Here is a 17798-nt window from a genome sequence, read left to right as displayed (position 1 = left end):
ATATAAACACATGACTAGCTTTATTCTCAGACACATAATCTTCTCCTGATCCACATACAAACGTCAGAGCTCTTGCTACAGTCATAATGATTACAACAATTAGATAATCACATCCTAACCTAACACATCGCTATATGGGCAGCGGGTGCACTCCTGCGCAAGTATGACTAGACATATATTTTGACAGACAATGAGAATATGAAACTTTAAAAAGTTTTTACTACAATTATTCACTACAATTTTGATAATGTAAGGTCTATCAATCAGAAGTTTAATTTCACAAATGTATTACAGGAATGCTACCCAAACGGTTCGTTGTAACATTTTTGACAAATAACATATTGATAGACTTATCTAAGTCGGTACAAAATGTTAAGCTCGTGTGTCAGACCAACTGTTTTACTGTAGCCAAATATTTCAACGACCAATTGTCATTCTTGTCACTATTTGTATAGTCACGACAGTCAGCTCAGACGAAATTGTATGTTTCCACTTCCCATGTGAATATACACATAAAACCTGTCTCTCCACCAGAACGTTAATGTAAAAAGTTAACTAACAATAGATATGTGGGTATTTGTATGGGAATGCTATAATGGAGATATCAAGAAGTACTTTCAGCTACAGTTTGCCTGTATAATCAAGACACTCATTACAGATATCTTAAAATCTAAACGATTACATTCAGTTAATAATGGTCTTCATTAAGTACAAACATTTATATGTGAACATCACTCGAGCATTAGCCATACTGGCGGCCCGCTCGAGTGTTGCCCACAAAGACACATATTATAACTATAAAGTGCAATTCCGCGATATACATAATGCAAAAATATAAATAAACATTTTGATAAAAACGACTAAAATAACTTACAATTTTGGGTGAGAATATTTTACTATCCCAAAGGCATTTGGATGTTTGTATAAGTATGTCTACTTTATATTTTTAAAATAAACTATTTCTTTTTAATTTTAAGATATTAGGCACTGGTGAGCCGTTGGGTCACGTCCCAGACGACGCAGCACTATTGTCACTCCTCCAATAAATATACTCCTCTCAGCTAAGTTACACTTCGGATGGATAATTTCACAATGTCACGTTACTAAACCGAAACGAATCACAACATCAGGTTATATTATTTGCTGTGCAACACAACCTTCAGCGCGTATACCATACAACGTAGCAATCGGAGGTATTTTATAAGGCAACGTCGAAGGCAGTAGACATCTGCTTTAACATTATTGAATCATATAAAATAGATAAAAAAATATACTTAAAATGTACGTAAAGCCGGAAATGTTTAATGAAAAATACATTTATATTGTCATACATTGATATAACGACGACATCGAATGATGTGGTCTAACAGTACAGTGGCCTTACTCACAAGCTCGTGGAGGTAAACATGGACCCAGCAGACAGATACTGTTGTATTTAGTGTTCCAAAATGTAAGAAACATTATCGAGTTAACTTTTCTTAAAATTCACGATCTTGGCATGGCAAAGTGAAACAAAAAATAGATTTAAAAAACTATTGCAGTTAGAAAATGTCTTATAAAATTGAGCTTGCGGATAAGGCCAATTTGTAAACTTACTCTAAACTGGCCAGTAATATAAAAAATGTCATAGAAACTCATTGCTTTCACAATATTACACCTCTAACAAGTTAATCTAAATAGTTATGTTACCGAAACACATATCGAGATGCGGAATATGTGTATATTATTTCTACTTAAAAATCACTGACAATTTTTATATTATTGGTCAATACAACATGTAGGTAAGGTAAATACACTAGACTCTAAAACGTTGAATGACAATGATCTACTTATATAATGAAATTGCAACATACTTTGGTAATTCCGAAATATATATATTATATAGTGACGATAATTCGTATACTACTAACTATACTTATATTTAAACAACATCGTGTAACATACAGTGGGTGACTTAGGCTACGATAAGGTAACATTTATACGTCGACTTGAATTTTGCATTTACGAAAGTTTTTTTTGAAGACTATGTATACGTTTTACCCTTATATACACCGATTATTATAATATTAGTTTGACGAACAAACTAGATGTTTTATAGGCCTAGAATTGATGGGAATTATTTATAGCAGAAAATTTATTTTATAACATAACTACAATCGTCTACACATAAACATGTGAAATAAATGCAATAATTTTGAAAACGAACATGTGTTGTGTAAATAATATCTGTATGTTGTATAGCAAAATGAACTCTTTGGTATACTTAATTAAATCATCTTATTCTTCAACTTAAACATTTGTAAATCCATATATACATGTTAAATAATGTTTTATTATACTCTGGCAATGTAAAAGCTTTGGTTCTGTATTTGCCCAAACACCTTATTTCTAAGCCGCTGTATTCATAAACTTTGCTTACAATTGACAATTGCAATAAACCAGAAAAGGTTTTAGCTGAAGTCATTTTTAGCTGTTCTCATTTTTGTATACCATATAAGAACAGGTTTCTAAAATAAATATTATTGGAATGCTAACAGTAAATACTCGAATTTACAAACAGTTCTACAAGATACATACAATGTTTATGAATACAGAGATAAATGTTTAAACATTAATTACATTTAACTACAATATGCTACATTTATTAATATAAGGACACAAGGACTAATTCAGGTGAACATTATAACAGAAATATTAATGTTATAACTATACGTTCTTATAATATAAAGGACAGGTGCCACTAAAGTAATCGCGAGGAAAATGGATGGCAGCAAATAAACACTAAAACATTGAATACTATCAACAGAAAAATGCATTCAACAACAACATTTTTTACATCTGGCAGGACCAATATATACACAAAACGAAATATACATTGCTGGTATCATTTCATTGATTAAGACAAAAAATATTTTCACTACTACTGCTAATTATGCCAGTTTGCATAAATTTGCATTTAGTTTCGGTGTTGGCCGTGTATATGAAACATAGTTACAAGTATTTTCGTCCTTTTTCATTGGCAATATGATACGTTTCTTTTAATAAATACGTGCGAAGAGTTTGTGCTCAGACATTTTACTAAGATTTTTATTATTTACAGTACACATTATGTTTAACATTGACCAGAAAACCTACGATATAAATACCTTAACCTAATGTTTTTTTTTATATATTATCTTAAAAAATCATTTAACAATTTCCTGTTTAAGATTCCTGGATACAAGGGAAAGAGATACAATTCCGTTATTAATTAATAATCGCATTATTACGAGTTATATTGTCAGTAAGAATTCAGAGAAGGAAAGCATATACGTTGAAAATCGTGTGATCGTCACGACGCTACTGTCTTTTATAAAATTACTAAAATTATTATTAAAAATAAATGTTTTGTTTCGCTATCCTGAATATATTAGTAATTGCACTCGAAAGGCAATTTGGTATTTTTTATCAAATATTATTCTTATCCTGGTAGTTTTCACTACTAGCGATGCAGGCATCCTATATTCACAACCGATTCTAATCAACTCAAAACAGATCGCATATTGAGTGTCATCTATCATCATTAGGCGTTATGTTGCCATCAATAAGACTATAGTATGAAATCGAATAAATTAACAATTAAATTAATTTCGATACCTTTTGAGTCTCCAAACTATTAGACAGATATCAAAATCTAGCTATAGACAAATTGATTCATAATCATGTCTACATTTTTTGAATGCATGAAACCTGGTTCAACAGTGATCTTGTTACAAGTCTGCGCTAGTTTCGTTGCAATGTATGAATATTTACAAGATTACAATAATATAAACATCTAACACTTACTGACCTTAAATATGATGGACTTCATCGAAAACGAATATCAAGCGATAGTTTGTAGGCGCTGTGATGGTAAAACCTCCATGGAAAAGGAGTTACTTTTTAATCCATCCATTATTTAATACACCTTATAAATAATGCTACCACAGATTATGAGTAAGAGAAATCAGTTCTACATGAATCATACTGAAATATGCAGACTTAATATCTTACGAGTAAACACTGAAATGACTTTGACCCTGATTTTATATAAGTTGGGTCCTAAAGGGATTTTTTACAAAAACTTAGCCAAATTTTTTTTTGAATTCATTATCTTTTATGAATATTTGTTAGGCCCAGCAAGAGGATTTAAGAGGGCCGGTTAAAAATCTCAATCTTATTTGAGACTTATATGTGGGTATTTGAACCCGTACGTTTATTTTACCCATTTCAATTGTCCGGGCATTGAGCCTTGTCAATAAGTAGTGTCAATTGAATTGAATAATTCTAGAGACAGATAGTCATCCAGAAACATTCAATCGACTCTACTCTTAACTCTAACACAAATTACCTAAAGGTCCTAACAAGTTGTTTTTAAGAGTCATTTTCTCTTCTCTACTTGAAAATTATCTATTAACATCCATCTTTGACAGGTATTAGTATAGCCGTAGTAAGTTTTCATATAACTACGTGCAGTAGCATGTATACGTATCTTCTCTCCAATTGATTTTTTCTCTCGTTCTTCTCTCCCTATGCGGTCTACTCGCCTGCCCGCTGCTGCCACCTGGTGGTCTACTCGACCGGCAGCTTGGCCTTCTTGCATTCAGGCTCGTCGTCTTCCTCCTCGTCATCGTCCCACTCCCAGTCCTGGTCTTCATCATCAGGCTCGTCCTGAAGCTGGTCCTCAGGGATATCTTCGTCGTCATTTTCCTTCGCACAGAATACCCTTTATTTTAGTATGTTGGAACAGTCATTCAAAATCATTTTGGAGAGTCATATACAGTCGTATATTCCGGTGAACCAGAAAAAGGAGTAACTTAACTATGTGCATAGAACAGAACAAGAGGATTAACTGATCTTACCAGATCGCGTTGCATGACTGCGATGGGCGGCTGGTTGAGATGTGCGGCCACGCGACGCTCGATCAGGTACGACACGTACTCGTCGTACAGCAGCCGGATCAGGTGGAACGAACCGAATGATGCTGCAGACCTGTGTGAAAAAAGCGCATAAATTACATTTTTACAATTCATATATAGTAGAAATCTACAAGTTATTTATTGAATTTGCAGTTCTGACCTTTATTCAAGAAGAGAGAAAGATCAGGAAGAGTCTACCTGTCATTGTTATTAAAATGGATAAATAGAAGTTCGTGCCCATATTGTAGCAGTTAGCCATGTTGTGGGCAACATATGGCTAATCAGTATGAGCTCTAAGTGGTTATTTTAAAACTGATATATGGTAACATTAAAATTATCAACAGTTTTTGAATATCTGAGTCGTCCGCTAGAGCGTCGCTATTTTTGGCGGTTAGAAGTAATATGTTAGTTGTTAGTTACCGCAGCGTGAGCTCCCGGATGACGAGCGAGGAGTAGAAGGACCAGTCGAGCAGCAGACGGCGGGCCCGCGCCGTGTAGTCGGGGCGGCGCTCGTGCGGGGCCAGCGCCTGGCGCACGCAGGCCTCCAGCCAGCCCGCCCACTGCTCCAGCGACGCGCCGCGGCCCAGCGTGGCCTGCCGGGCACACACACACTCAGGACACAGAAGATACTACTGCACAACTTTTCGAATCGCGTTAAGCGCCACACTTGCAACTCGATTATCTTTGTCAGATGCGGTGGTCGGTGAACCGTAAACCTAACATTGCCTAGCCATTGTCGTATCGTAACGGCTAGCACGCTTCCTTTACTTACTTATAACAGTAGGTTGAAACCTGTTACACGGTGAGGCGAAGGCGATACGATAATGCTCACCCGATGTGAGCGGACGAATCGCCACTGATTGTAAAACCGAAAAGTCTAGTATTCAGATGCTCACATTATAATTGACTCGCCCATTGCTCCACAAACACAAATAGTTTCTGCACAGTCGACTCTTGTTAACAATACGTCTGGTAACAATTAAGTGAAGCGAAGCCACTTACCTTGAAATCAGCCTCCAGCTTGTGCGCGGTGGCGGCGCTTCCACAGCTGCAGGCCCAGGCCGCCTGCTCGCGGACCACGCGGAAGTCTACGCGATTCAGGTCCGCCAGCATCTGACATAATATGCATCAATTTAGTTACACACGCTCTAAACACTTTCAGTGTAACATAAAAATATGACTATAAGCACGCATGTTCGCTGTAGCATATTTTCAACACAAGGACATAAAGAGGGAGTTGGAAGGGTTGTAGTACCTGGTGTATCTGGTGTTGGTTGGTGAGCACGGCCCTGGCGGCCTGCGCCAGGTGGTTGAGCGACGTGTAGCGGCGCAGCGCGGCCGACAGCGCCGCCGCCGCAGAGGCCTGCGCGCGCGCAGCGGGGCCCGGGGCCCCGCCCGCCGGGCCCGCGCCCGCGCCCGCCGCCAGCGCGCCCTCCAGGCTCTTCGCGAAGTTGCGGATAGCCTGCACAAATTTTATCTAGTTACAGATTGTCGCTTTAGATAGATATTCGGAAAGTCTGGGAAGTGTTTTCAAGGAGGTGACGCACGTAACTGCTCGAAGAAAAGTCGAAAATTGATCGTCATTGCAGCGGATCTCTTTCATTTGCCAATGTGATAAATAACACATAACCGCGTTGCGTCGCCGCAACGCTAAAATCGCTTATAAGCGTTTTATTGTCCTTCGGTAGGGTAACCAGTTCGTCGTGATTTTTTATTGTGGATAGACGTGTCTCTGCCATGGACCATTGTGAAAAATTAATTACTTATTTGTTATTAAGAAGACATTATTCTGCAATTAAGACATTACGCTGGAGCGAGCGTCGCGCTGCAAGGGCGTTATGTGTCGCCGCTGTACCTGCGTGAGTTGCGGCGGGATGGGGCGCAGCACGTCGGGCAGCAGCAGGTCCACGGCGCGCTGGTACAGCTGCAGGTCGGCGCGGCGCAGCCAGGCGCGGCCGGCGCGCTCGGCGGCCAGGCGCAGCAGCGCGCGGCGGCCCAGCGGCGGCGGCGGGCGGCGCCAGAAGGCGCGGCGCGCGCGCTCCACGGCCGCCGTGTCCAGCGCCGCCACGGCCGCCAGCAGCGCGGCGCCGTGCGCGCGGTGGTGGCGCCGCAGCGCGCCCGCCGCCGCCTCGCCCAGCCCCGCCAGCCCGGCCGGGCCCGCGGGCGGCGACGGCGGCCGCGCCGGGCCCAGGAACGCGCGGTGCACGTGCGCCGGGCTGCTGCTGGCCGCGCGCGCGCCGCCCGCGCCCGTCCCGCGCCGGCCCTCCTGCCGACACGACCAGACACTCAGCTCGAGCCCAACACGCAGCCGTCTGTGCTATCGCATCATCATCATTTCACAATGTCTCACCTGAAGATCCATGACATCGGTCTTATCGTCAAGGTTATCATGCTGGTCGAGGATGTCGTCCCTCAGGTCGCTGTGGTCCTGCTCGACGCCCGGCTTGGCTCGGATCCCGTAGTAGTGGTACTTGGAGTTCCCGCGCGTGCCCAGGCGGCGCGTGCGCAGCCCGATGAACACGGAGCGGATGAGCTTGCCGAAGGACGCGGCGTTGACCGGCTCCAGGCGGTGCGTGGCGCAGTGTCGCAGGTAGTGAGCGTACAGCGTCGAGCGCGGGAGGGACACGCCTGCAGGTAAACTTAGTATGTTGTTTTGCACTTCTAAATTTATAAATTGTATAAAACCAAATTGCCAAAGCCTTGCTCCTTTTCCAGAAGTTGATCCTTGGCAGGGTCGATATTTTTTTCTGGAATAACTTATTAAATCACATCTTATAGACAAAACTAGAGATTACATTATGCCTGTACAAAGTTTAATTTACGATATACCAAAATTGTCCGACTACAGGTTTAATATTGGTGTCCATTAAGCTCAGCAACTTTTTAATATAATTCTGGTGCGGAATTCCGTAGCCGAGTTTATAATCTGCAATAGAGATAGTAAGTAAGTATGTGTGTTCCTCACTTGACCCACCTTCGGCGGTCTCGTAGTGGTCGAGCAGCCACTGCACGGTGGCGGGCGGCATGCGCGGCGGCTGCGGCGCGCCCGCCGGCGTGGCCGGGGACGCCGGGGCCTCCGCCTCGTCGCCGGCCACCTGCCACACGGACCGACTTGACTTTAATAAAACTCACGCAGCAAGCTAAGTGCCGTAGTCTGATGGACGTAGTTGGACTCCGTACGAGGTTACCGCTTGGGCTGCGTTTCCACCAGAGATGGTAATGTGTCGTGCGAGGATGTCCGCTAAGCCGTTACCACCAGAGCTGTGCTGACCAAGGCAAGGTTAATGAAGCGATTCTATAAGTTCTTTACAAACACATCCCTCGCTACGCATCCTCGCACATCTTTGGTGGAAAAGCAGCCTTGTCGCCGATAGAACGAACGAGCTCAAATGACATCGAACCGACGACGACTCGCGACGGACGTTCAGGCAACATCACTGCTAGCTCGCATCCTCGCGAAGGTCTGTGCCAGGCTGAAGTTCGAACTCGTTATTGATATTATAAATTGTAGATTGCTCAAGACAAAATCGATATTTATACTAATTTCCCAGTTTCTTTTTCTTGATGAATGAAACACATTCGATTTCAAAATTTTACTAATGTTAACCCTAAACAATTTGCTTCTGTATGCAAGGAAAAACGGTTACAGGTAAGTACACAACTGCCGTTGCTGCAACTACTTAAACAAATGCGGTTTTGGAAAAAGTTGCAGACATTGTAGATAAAATATGACCAGAGTGTTTTTGCCTAAAAACACTCCGGTCATATTTTAACAACAGCAGTGCCTACTGCTAAGCACAAGAATTCCCACATTTTACTAGAATTTCTGTCACGAACATAACATAGCATTTAGCTTCTAAAAAATCCGGCTCCATCTGCCACATCTCAGCCTGAGCCAGGCCGAGCCTACTTCCACTATTTATGCGATAAAAACAACCACTAACCACAACGCCGTAAGCGGTATATTCAGCTGAAGACGCACCGCCCCAACCATTGTCAGCAGACGTTCCTTCCGCAGTCGCTTCAGTGCCGACGGTCGCCACTCCGTACACAGGGTAGGAGCGCAACGGGTCCCTGAACAAAGAGGTTTAGTCTTAGAATTGGAAAGGTGCTATGAAGAAAGTTGGAATCTTATTTTAGGCTTCAGCGCTATGCTCAGAGCTGTTGTAGACGATTCGAGAAAAAAATGGCACAGAAAATGTCTTTATCTTTGTAAAATATCTCATGTTGTATGTTCAAGATGGCTTTCTTATAAAGTGTGTAGCCGGAACTAAGATTATTCTCTTCTTTGTTTTACCAATACAGGCTAGAAGTTTAAAAGTTCTCTAAGAAATAAAATAATAAGTGGTAGTTAAAATTTTATGGTATTATCGAATTCTACAGCAAACATGTTTGATGGTTTTCATTTTAATATTTACATACTGAACAGGATGCTTTGCGGAACACAGGTAACATTAGATTGCTAAAGGATTATATACAGATATTGATTTTAGGGCTTTAAGGGAAAATATTCCCATTAAATGATTTTATAAGGAAGAGCCACACACTTTCGCTGTGACAAAATGGAATTCACATAAGTTTTAAGGACAAAGGAAAACAGCACAGCCCAGCAGACATAGATTTTCTTTAATCTACTAATTTAAGGCTTGCTTAATGCATAAAATTGTTTTTAATTTAAACATACTTATGTTATGAAGAGTAAAGTATTTCTGGCTGATGGAAATTTAGTTCAAAAAAATAAGTTATTCGACAGATTTACTCATTGAATTATTTAAGCACATGTTGTAGGGAAATATTAAATAAAGGAATTTAAATAAAATAGTACTTACATATGTGTCTGGTGCCCTTGTGTGTATATTTCTTGCGGCTCCGTAACATATTGGACGTGGTAGTTGACGCCGTTTCCACCCTCACCTGAAGAAAAATAAGAAAATGTTATTAACATACCTCATTATGCGGTGTTATTCCGAAAAATCCCTGATCCGGTAAAATTAAAATTAAATGAATATGTTAGTTACATAAGCACCATTATAATATTCCAGTTGAAGTGAAAATTTAATGAAAATTAGTAAGTATAGAAAATTTTCAAATTCAAGACCACTTAAAACAAAGGGAGTTAAGTTTAAATTCCCAAGTAATCGGGTTCCGAGCGAGCCGTCCCACTGGCACCTCGTTACACAAAGACTGCTGAGACACTCACAGGGGTAATACGAGCGGTATCGAGGCACCTCCATGCTCTTGGAGATCTCCCAGGCAACTCGCCGCTGGACCTACACTTCCCAGAACAACATCCCAATTACCAACGTCTAGCGCGCCCTCTCCCTCTAACACACATCACCTGTCCCTTTCTCTCTCACCCCACCTGCTATACACCGTGTAATATAGATGTAAACGATATAAACGCAGAGATTTCCCTTTTGTGAGGAGTATACAGTGTTATGTAGGCAAGTTGGACAATATGGCTGTCGAAGGTTGTCACTTGTTTAACAATCGGTCAATATTTGGCTTTATTGTAAGATCAAAGAAAGTATTTAGGCAGGGCACAATTGATTAAAAAAAAAAGGAGAATAAAATAGGTATTAAACCAGTATAAATATTTTGGTTATTTTATTAGAGCATGGTAATTAAATGTAGGCATAACTGTAATAAAGGTTAATCCATCTAATAATAGTTGTCCTTAGCCTCTAATAGAAAGGAAGTGATACTGTCTGTTCTTAAACAAAAAAAAAGCAGATAACGAATAAATAAAAAATGAAACACCGTTATATGATAAATTCAATATTCTCCTAACTCGAACTGATCATATTTTCCTTTCAAGTAACAAGACGACTAAATCAAAAACCCATTTCGAAATCTAATATTCCCAACTAAATTACATTCGAAGTCATACGCAAAACGGCAGACATTTTCAACAATACTCCAGACTGAGAAGCATCCATAGAATCCCTTTTCCAATAAGAAGCAATAAAACACAATAAAATCGTATATGAGACCCACTTGGTACAACCAAGTAGACATGTATAGAGGTAGAAAAAATATATAAGTGGGGAGAGGGCAAGGCGCGTGGCCGGCGTCACGCCAAACGTAACCAGCGCACAGGTGGCAGTATACTGTGAATAGGGATCATCCCCTGATATGCAGTATTGTGCACCCATTGATAATGATCGCTCAGGTAGATAATCCTCAAGGGCGATTGCAATTACGCTTTGTTATTACTTTATACGGGCTCGTGTGCAATTTGTAAAATGATGAACGAAATAAATTGAAGTTGCAATCAGTAACTCGATATGAGCTTGTATCGCACGCGCACGTTAATGGATACACGATCTTTTGTACGAGAAAATCTTGTTTTTGATGTTACTAAACGACCATAAAGGTTTTGTTGTTTAATATTTTTTTAATGGTATATATCTTTATAAAATGTTATAGTATTCGAGGTTTTTTTATGTTGGCTACTTTATATTATGTTATGATACCTCGTAGCTAATATACCTACCTAAACTCCGAACGATTCCGATATGTCCTTATTATTACTATCACACAACGTAAATCCTGTTATTTATGTTATTAAACAGATAGCAATAAATCGCAAAACCCAATCTTACAACTCATTATCATATGATAAATATGTCTTATACTATCTTATTTTAATAAACACTAGATAATATTAAATTATTTCGTGAAAATGCGCAAACGCACCTGATGAGCGCGGTACCCTACTGTACAAATTAATACGACAATTTCAAGTACGATTATCCCTCTTTACAATTAACATGACAATAGGCACCTATACAGTTCTTATGTCCAGGTAATAAAGTCTATATTACAATCAAAGTTTAATAACAAATGCACCCTATTTAATACACCATGAATCTCGACAGGTGGAAGATAATCAGGTATTGTGATGTCTGAGGGTGAAATATAAGTAGTTTGTTTGTTGTCCATCAAAGGCTTCTGATCTGTGTATTGTGACAATCTTTGACAAGTGAAGCAGAAACGCAAAGGGAATCACCGCAGATTTATTTTGAGATTTAAACACGATGATTCATAAAGGTATTATCCTCCTTAGTTGGTGTTGGTCCTTATAGTAACAACTATGTTATGACAAAAGTGTAAGAGATATTTATAAAATGAGAGAATTGAGGTTGAGATAAAAAAAGTAAAATACAGGAACGAAAAATTATGGAAAATAGAATAGAATATATTCTTTATTGTACACCATAGAATTAAATCAGTGAGTGAGTAGCCGACAGTCCAACATGAAGCCCATTCAAATTTATAACATCTTATATTATAGATATTTTCTCAATATTAAGAGATGAGAAGTAAATTAAAACAGTCGTATTTTAACAGTTATCATACTTTATTTAAAATTAAATTTTATTTTTAAACGAATCTTCTACATCAGACTGTCGGCAAAACAACCTTGAACACATACCCAAGTTCCCAAGTAGGTAGAATTAATGATAGTAGAGCTATACCATTACCAAACCAAATAACTTGTTAGTAACAAAAGTCCCATGCTTCTCCAAACTGGGTCCGTAGACAAGTTACATTTTTACTGATCGAAACCCTCAAAAGTCTGAAGGTTACATAGCATTGCGTTACCGCAAATACTCCTGGTGGCCTAGCGGTTCTATGCAAGGATTCGTTTGCAAAAAATGCAGGTTCCCAACAAAGCAGATAAAATAGCAATATGACATAAAAAAAAAAGGTTTATGTACTTTCTTAAATATTCTTGAAACCACTGTGAAACAGTTAAGGAAAACGACAACAACCTGAATTCCAAATATTGAAATTTGAAATCGCCATCCCGCAGTGAGCTAGCGTGGTGGTCAATGCTCAAATCTTTCGGCTCAAAATTTATGACAAAAGGCCTGTGCCCAGCAGTGGGACGTATATATAAGCTGGTATTATAAGCACAAATAGAAATCTTTAAATGATTGGCAATATTTTTTGGAACTGTCTTTGCAGTTTTATGCCGTTGGCGCTCTGTGAAATGTATCTTGTCTACAGGCCCTGTTTTGTTATAACAAGCATAAACAAAAGGAGTATATGAACTTGCTTTCTTGGTCGCTATGGTCCTCGGTCTTCACGTGGACGCCGTGGCTCCAAGCGCCCTGCACTGTACGTCCGCACACGACAATACACAAAGTGCTTTAAAACATATCAATTGTGCAACATAAAATAAATACATGCTTACTACAGAAATCAAATAAACAATTCAAAAATACTTTATAAATAAAATCTTAATTTATTAACTAAGCTACTGAACAAATAAAACTTTTACATTGAATACGATACATTTAATCCATAAAGCAGATATCGCAATCACCTGACAAACAATAAAAAAAATTGATGCAGTACTGTCTGTGAACGGAGAGTCCGTTCACAGGAAATGAGGCCTATACTGCCATTACAACCTTACATTGTATAAGATATTAAAAGAAAATCTAGATTTCCCATCACAATGGCATCACCAACTCGCTGAATAGACGTTTACTTGTAAAAACATTGTGACTTTGTAAATAATAAAAAAAAGATTTTTAATTGTATTTGGCTGTTGCTAAATCTAAGACATGATTATAATGTACCTACAAACTATGTTCTCGCAAATCTTTAATTAAAATAAAATAATAATTTCTAACATACGTATATCAATCTTTCAGTTCAACAAACCAAATAACTGGCAGTTCAAAGCGATATCTGCTTGACAACAAAAAAAAAACGCATAACATCTAGACTACGAAAATTCTTTACAGTAATTCAACATTCTACGTAAGGGTTACGTACACTCACTTGCCACTGTGATGTAGGTGTGCTGAGCATCAGCTGAGGGACTGGAGTGACCTGAACTGTCTCCATTCACCTCCACGACAGTACTGGTTACCTGGAGAATGCGAGAGGCTTGGTCAGAGGGACGCCTTTGTAGGACAATTGAGATTCAGACAGTTTTAAGGATGCGTCTGGCGCTAGGCCTGAGAACTAGAGGGTCAATATTTTCAGTAGCTGAATTGAATTATAAATAATATGGAACTGCGAACTAATTAATAGACATGAATTCTACGACACAAGTGTTTGTTCACCTATAAATTGAATTCTGCCACTTGTAAAAAGAATCCTGTACTATGGAAAGGAAGACTGATACTGTAGGAATACGAATTTAGCATTCTAACAATATTAATATTTCAGGTTGTCGTTCTTCCAAAATGGAAATGTGGTTAAGGATTTACATATCTAATAAAATTGACCTGTGGATGTGTACACTTAACATTATAGTTCAATTCTTGAACTTTTTAGAGGAAATAGTTTTTAGGAAGACGTTCTTCATGGAGGCCTTTTTTAAATAGTTTTATATTCCTTTATTTACCTGTTGCATGGCGTGCTGTAAATGTATAGCATTGGGTATTTCCGGTATCACGATGAGCTCACGCACGGCGCTCGGCGACGCACCACCGCCGGCGCCGCCACCCTATGTACCCAAGACCATTGTATAGGGGAAGAGGTATTACATACAAATATGAAATATAGAAAAAAAAAAGAAATAGAAAAGTGTCAAAGGTCTATCAAAATATATCAATATTAATTGAATGAATAAAATAACAAAAAAGTAAGTACTTAATGTAAAAAGTAAGGCAATAAAATTTACGAGAAAAGTTTTTGTTTAAAGAACAAAAAAAAAATTCGATATGATAAAATATTGTAGAGGAACTAGGATTGATCAAGAGACGAATGAACACATAGGTACTGTTTATGTTAACAGGAAGGTAATTGAAATGAAAATACTTTTACGGATTGAACAAGGCTTTCATCTATTCCATACTATTTAAGCCCCTAAATAATCGACCCCTATGCAGAAAAATACGTTATAAGCACCATAATATACCTACATTATCATTACATATAATTATTTTACCTGTGTGGGAGCCGCGAGCCGCGCCGCCATGTCCGGTGAGGCAGGCGGCGACGACTCAACAAGCACTTCGTCGCCCGCGCACTCAAAATCTGAAGAACACAACATTCCAATTTTAATATAATTGTATATCATCATCATTATTCATATCTCTGAATACCTATTCAATTACAACTCAAAAACAAAAAATAAAAACCATTAAAAAAAATTAACAAAATATTACAAAAATAAAACTAATATACCTAGATGATAAAAATGGTACTTATAAATAAAATGTGGAAAAGGATTAATTTCCTCTACCATGGCTTTAGAAGCCATTTTAATCTTGCAATTATATTGAAAGCAATACCTGCTGCCATCTAATTAGGGATACTTCAAAGGGTAACTCACCCCAATAGATGTTTGCAATTAAATATCATGCAGGCAGGTATTTTATTATGCACTACGAAAAAGTAATGTTAACCATTTTTGGTGTATTTTCTGTTGTAAATCCAGTATAGAAGAATTACATAAGGGATATTGAAATTACTTTAAGGATGTTTTTTTGTAAATTAGAATAGTAAGTTACAGTAAATAATTCAGCAACAATTTTAGTTTTAATTAGGACCTACATGGTTTATTAACATAAACAAGGTCATGATTGTACAAATCACTTGTTTAAAAAGTTATGTTTCATAAAGCACACATAACACAAACAAATTGCACTATCAGTGTAAGAGATAAATAATTGAAATAAACACAAATAAAATGATTGATGAGAACTGTTGCATAACACTATCCCAGGTGATAGAGATGTTATTGATCTGCCGGGAGCACGGGCGGAGAGTATCCGTGGAGTGTAACCTGGCAACACCTCCTCCATCCCTCCGCACCGTCACTCTCAACAAAACAACTATATAAAAACACTCACTCTCTAAGTAAAACACATTCTCAAACCCCATTTCAGACATTTTGGATTGAAAATTAATTTTTGCAACAAAATATCACTAGAACACAACAGTTACACATTATTGTGACTTTGCACTGGTTTGTATGACATCAAGTATTGATCAAACAACGGTCTCTATGTGTTTGGTTGGCACTGTATCTGTGAGAATTTTGTTTTTAATGTTCAGTGGTGTGGGCTCAGAGCTAGTGTGTGTGATATTGTGACAGGGACAGGAGGGTGGCTGCAGGTGCTGAGTTACGCTTCAGTGACACCACCTGCCGTGTGCCACCATATGTAACGCATCACTGACTATTTTATATTGTTTATCTAATTATATTATTGTTAGTGTAACTGACATTTTTGTTGTTTACTAGTTACTGCATTGTGTTTGTATGTAATGTATTATTGCTTTTAGTTTATTAAATTGTTGTTTTAGTGTTGATGTGATAAATATTTAAATATTCTGTTGTGTTTTGTTCTATATAGTGAAGAAGGTACAAATTCATTTTGAATTAGTATTTTATAAAATGTGCTGTCGTATATTTTGTAAATTTTAAAGTATAAATATTAAAACTACGTAATCGGATGAACTTGAAAATATATCCAAGAACAAAGGTAGCTAGCTCACTGACAATAATTAACATTTTATTATTTCTAGAAACTTTCAAGTGTACTTATTGGGGGCCTTATGTAGTGTATAGTACATAGTCCCGAAAGTTAATTCCGCAGGTGAATAATCCCAGTCGCGTGCCGTACCAGGCACCGCCGACGTATCCCTCCTTCCCGATAACTTTGATAAAATTGATACGCGCCCGGGAGTTAGGGGGACCTATTGAGGACGCTTCACGCTCATAGAAGCACGCATATTACTCCTACTGCTGAGACACTCAATCATTATTAACGTTATCTACCTTTTCAGGTTATTATCAAATTAATATATCGAGAATATATTAAACCCACCTGCCATCCATACTTCGAACTGTCAAAATCATTTTAGTTCTTACGAATGATTTGATCACGATTAACGCAATTAAAGCAATAGTAAGTTTATATTCAGCTATCGTTTTACCAATTTTTATGTAACACGATAGGAAATGACTTATCAATGTTGTTGTCCTGTAGCTACACCCGTTTCCTAGGCTACGGACACCCCGGCCAAATTTCAAGCTAGTGATGCTAAAAATTAGTACTACTATTTAGTAATAAAAAGATCTTTTAAAAATATCGATCGATCGATATAAGTATTTAATTTCATTTCGTCAATGGGTACCTTAAAGTTTTGCTTAAAAAATATTAAAGCAACTACCTTCCCAAGCACATATTTGATCTAATTAATTGTACCTAGCAGAGAGTTTCATCAAAGTTGTTGTAACTGGTGTAATCCCTATTTTAATTTATTTTCAGAGTTAAAATGGAACAAGAGTATTCACAAAACCGTACTCCTAATGTAATTAATAAAAAAACATTTACTATAACTGTTAGTAAAAGTACAAGTTTAAACCATCGCGTTGCCAAAAGTTTAGCAGCAGACAAAAACATTTACTAAAACTTTCTACAAAGAACAAAGCGTAGATTTTAACGAAGTTTCTAATTGCCTCTCAGTTTCCTGAACTAAAATAAATAGTTTTGATAAGAGCTCTTAATCAGTCTGTGATATCATAGAAACGTAATAGAACCATGAAGGTATTGATATTTCGCCTAAAGTTTTCAAGTGGAGAAACCCTATTATTTCTCGCACTTAACTTACAGTCACATTTTGGGTAATATCTTAGTCTCATCCAATATATTTATTGCCGTATAAGGAATTACCTTCTAGACATTCTGCTTCAAAGATTAGTACAGCATTATTCGGATAGTCATCAATGATTTCAATTGTTTTTTTTACTATTATATTATCCATTTAAATGTTACTTCTCGTATGTAACTTCCAATTAATAGTCACTCTCCAAAGTATTTAATATCACCTTGGTAATTATTTATTTATTTACGAAACTTGAAGAATTGAATAAAATGACATTTA

General features: G+C 38.0%; 1 protein-coding gene across 1 annotated transcript; it reads right to left on the bottom strand.

Annotated features, from left to right (window-relative positions):
- Positions 1 to 3: 3 nt before the first annotated feature.
- On the bottom strand, positions 4 to 17781 carry LOC113502697 (DNA-binding protein RFX2). Its single transcript, XM_026884348.1, has 16 exons — positions 17588 to 17781; positions 14854 to 14942; positions 14308 to 14409; positions 13731 to 13827; positions 13003 to 13062; positions 9767 to 9851; positions 8882 to 9011; positions 7912 to 8032; positions 7288 to 7565; positions 6982 to 7203; positions 6793 to 6939; positions 6193 to 6399; positions 5940 to 6050; positions 5358 to 5530; positions 4881 to 5010; positions 4 to 4728 (listed from the first exon to the last, which is right to left on the bottom strand). Exons 1-16 carry the CDS (start codon positions 17676 to 17678, stop codon positions 4591 to 4593), a joined length of 2181 nt encoding a protein of 726 aa, XP_026740149.1. The 5' UTR covers positions 17679 to 17781; the 3' UTR covers positions 4 to 4590.
- Between the last annotated feature and the right edge of the window lie 17 nt (positions 17782 to 17798).

This window comes from Trichoplusia ni, chromosome 17 (genome assembly GCF_003590095.1).
Source record: "Trichoplusia ni isolate ovarian cell line Hi5 chromosome 17, tn1, whole genome shotgun sequence".
Taxonomy (NCBI): Eukaryota; Metazoa; Arthropoda; class Insecta; order Lepidoptera; family Noctuidae; genus Trichoplusia; species Trichoplusia ni.
Note: the sequence above shows the minus strand (reverse complement) of the source record. Positions and strands in the feature narration are given on the sequence as shown.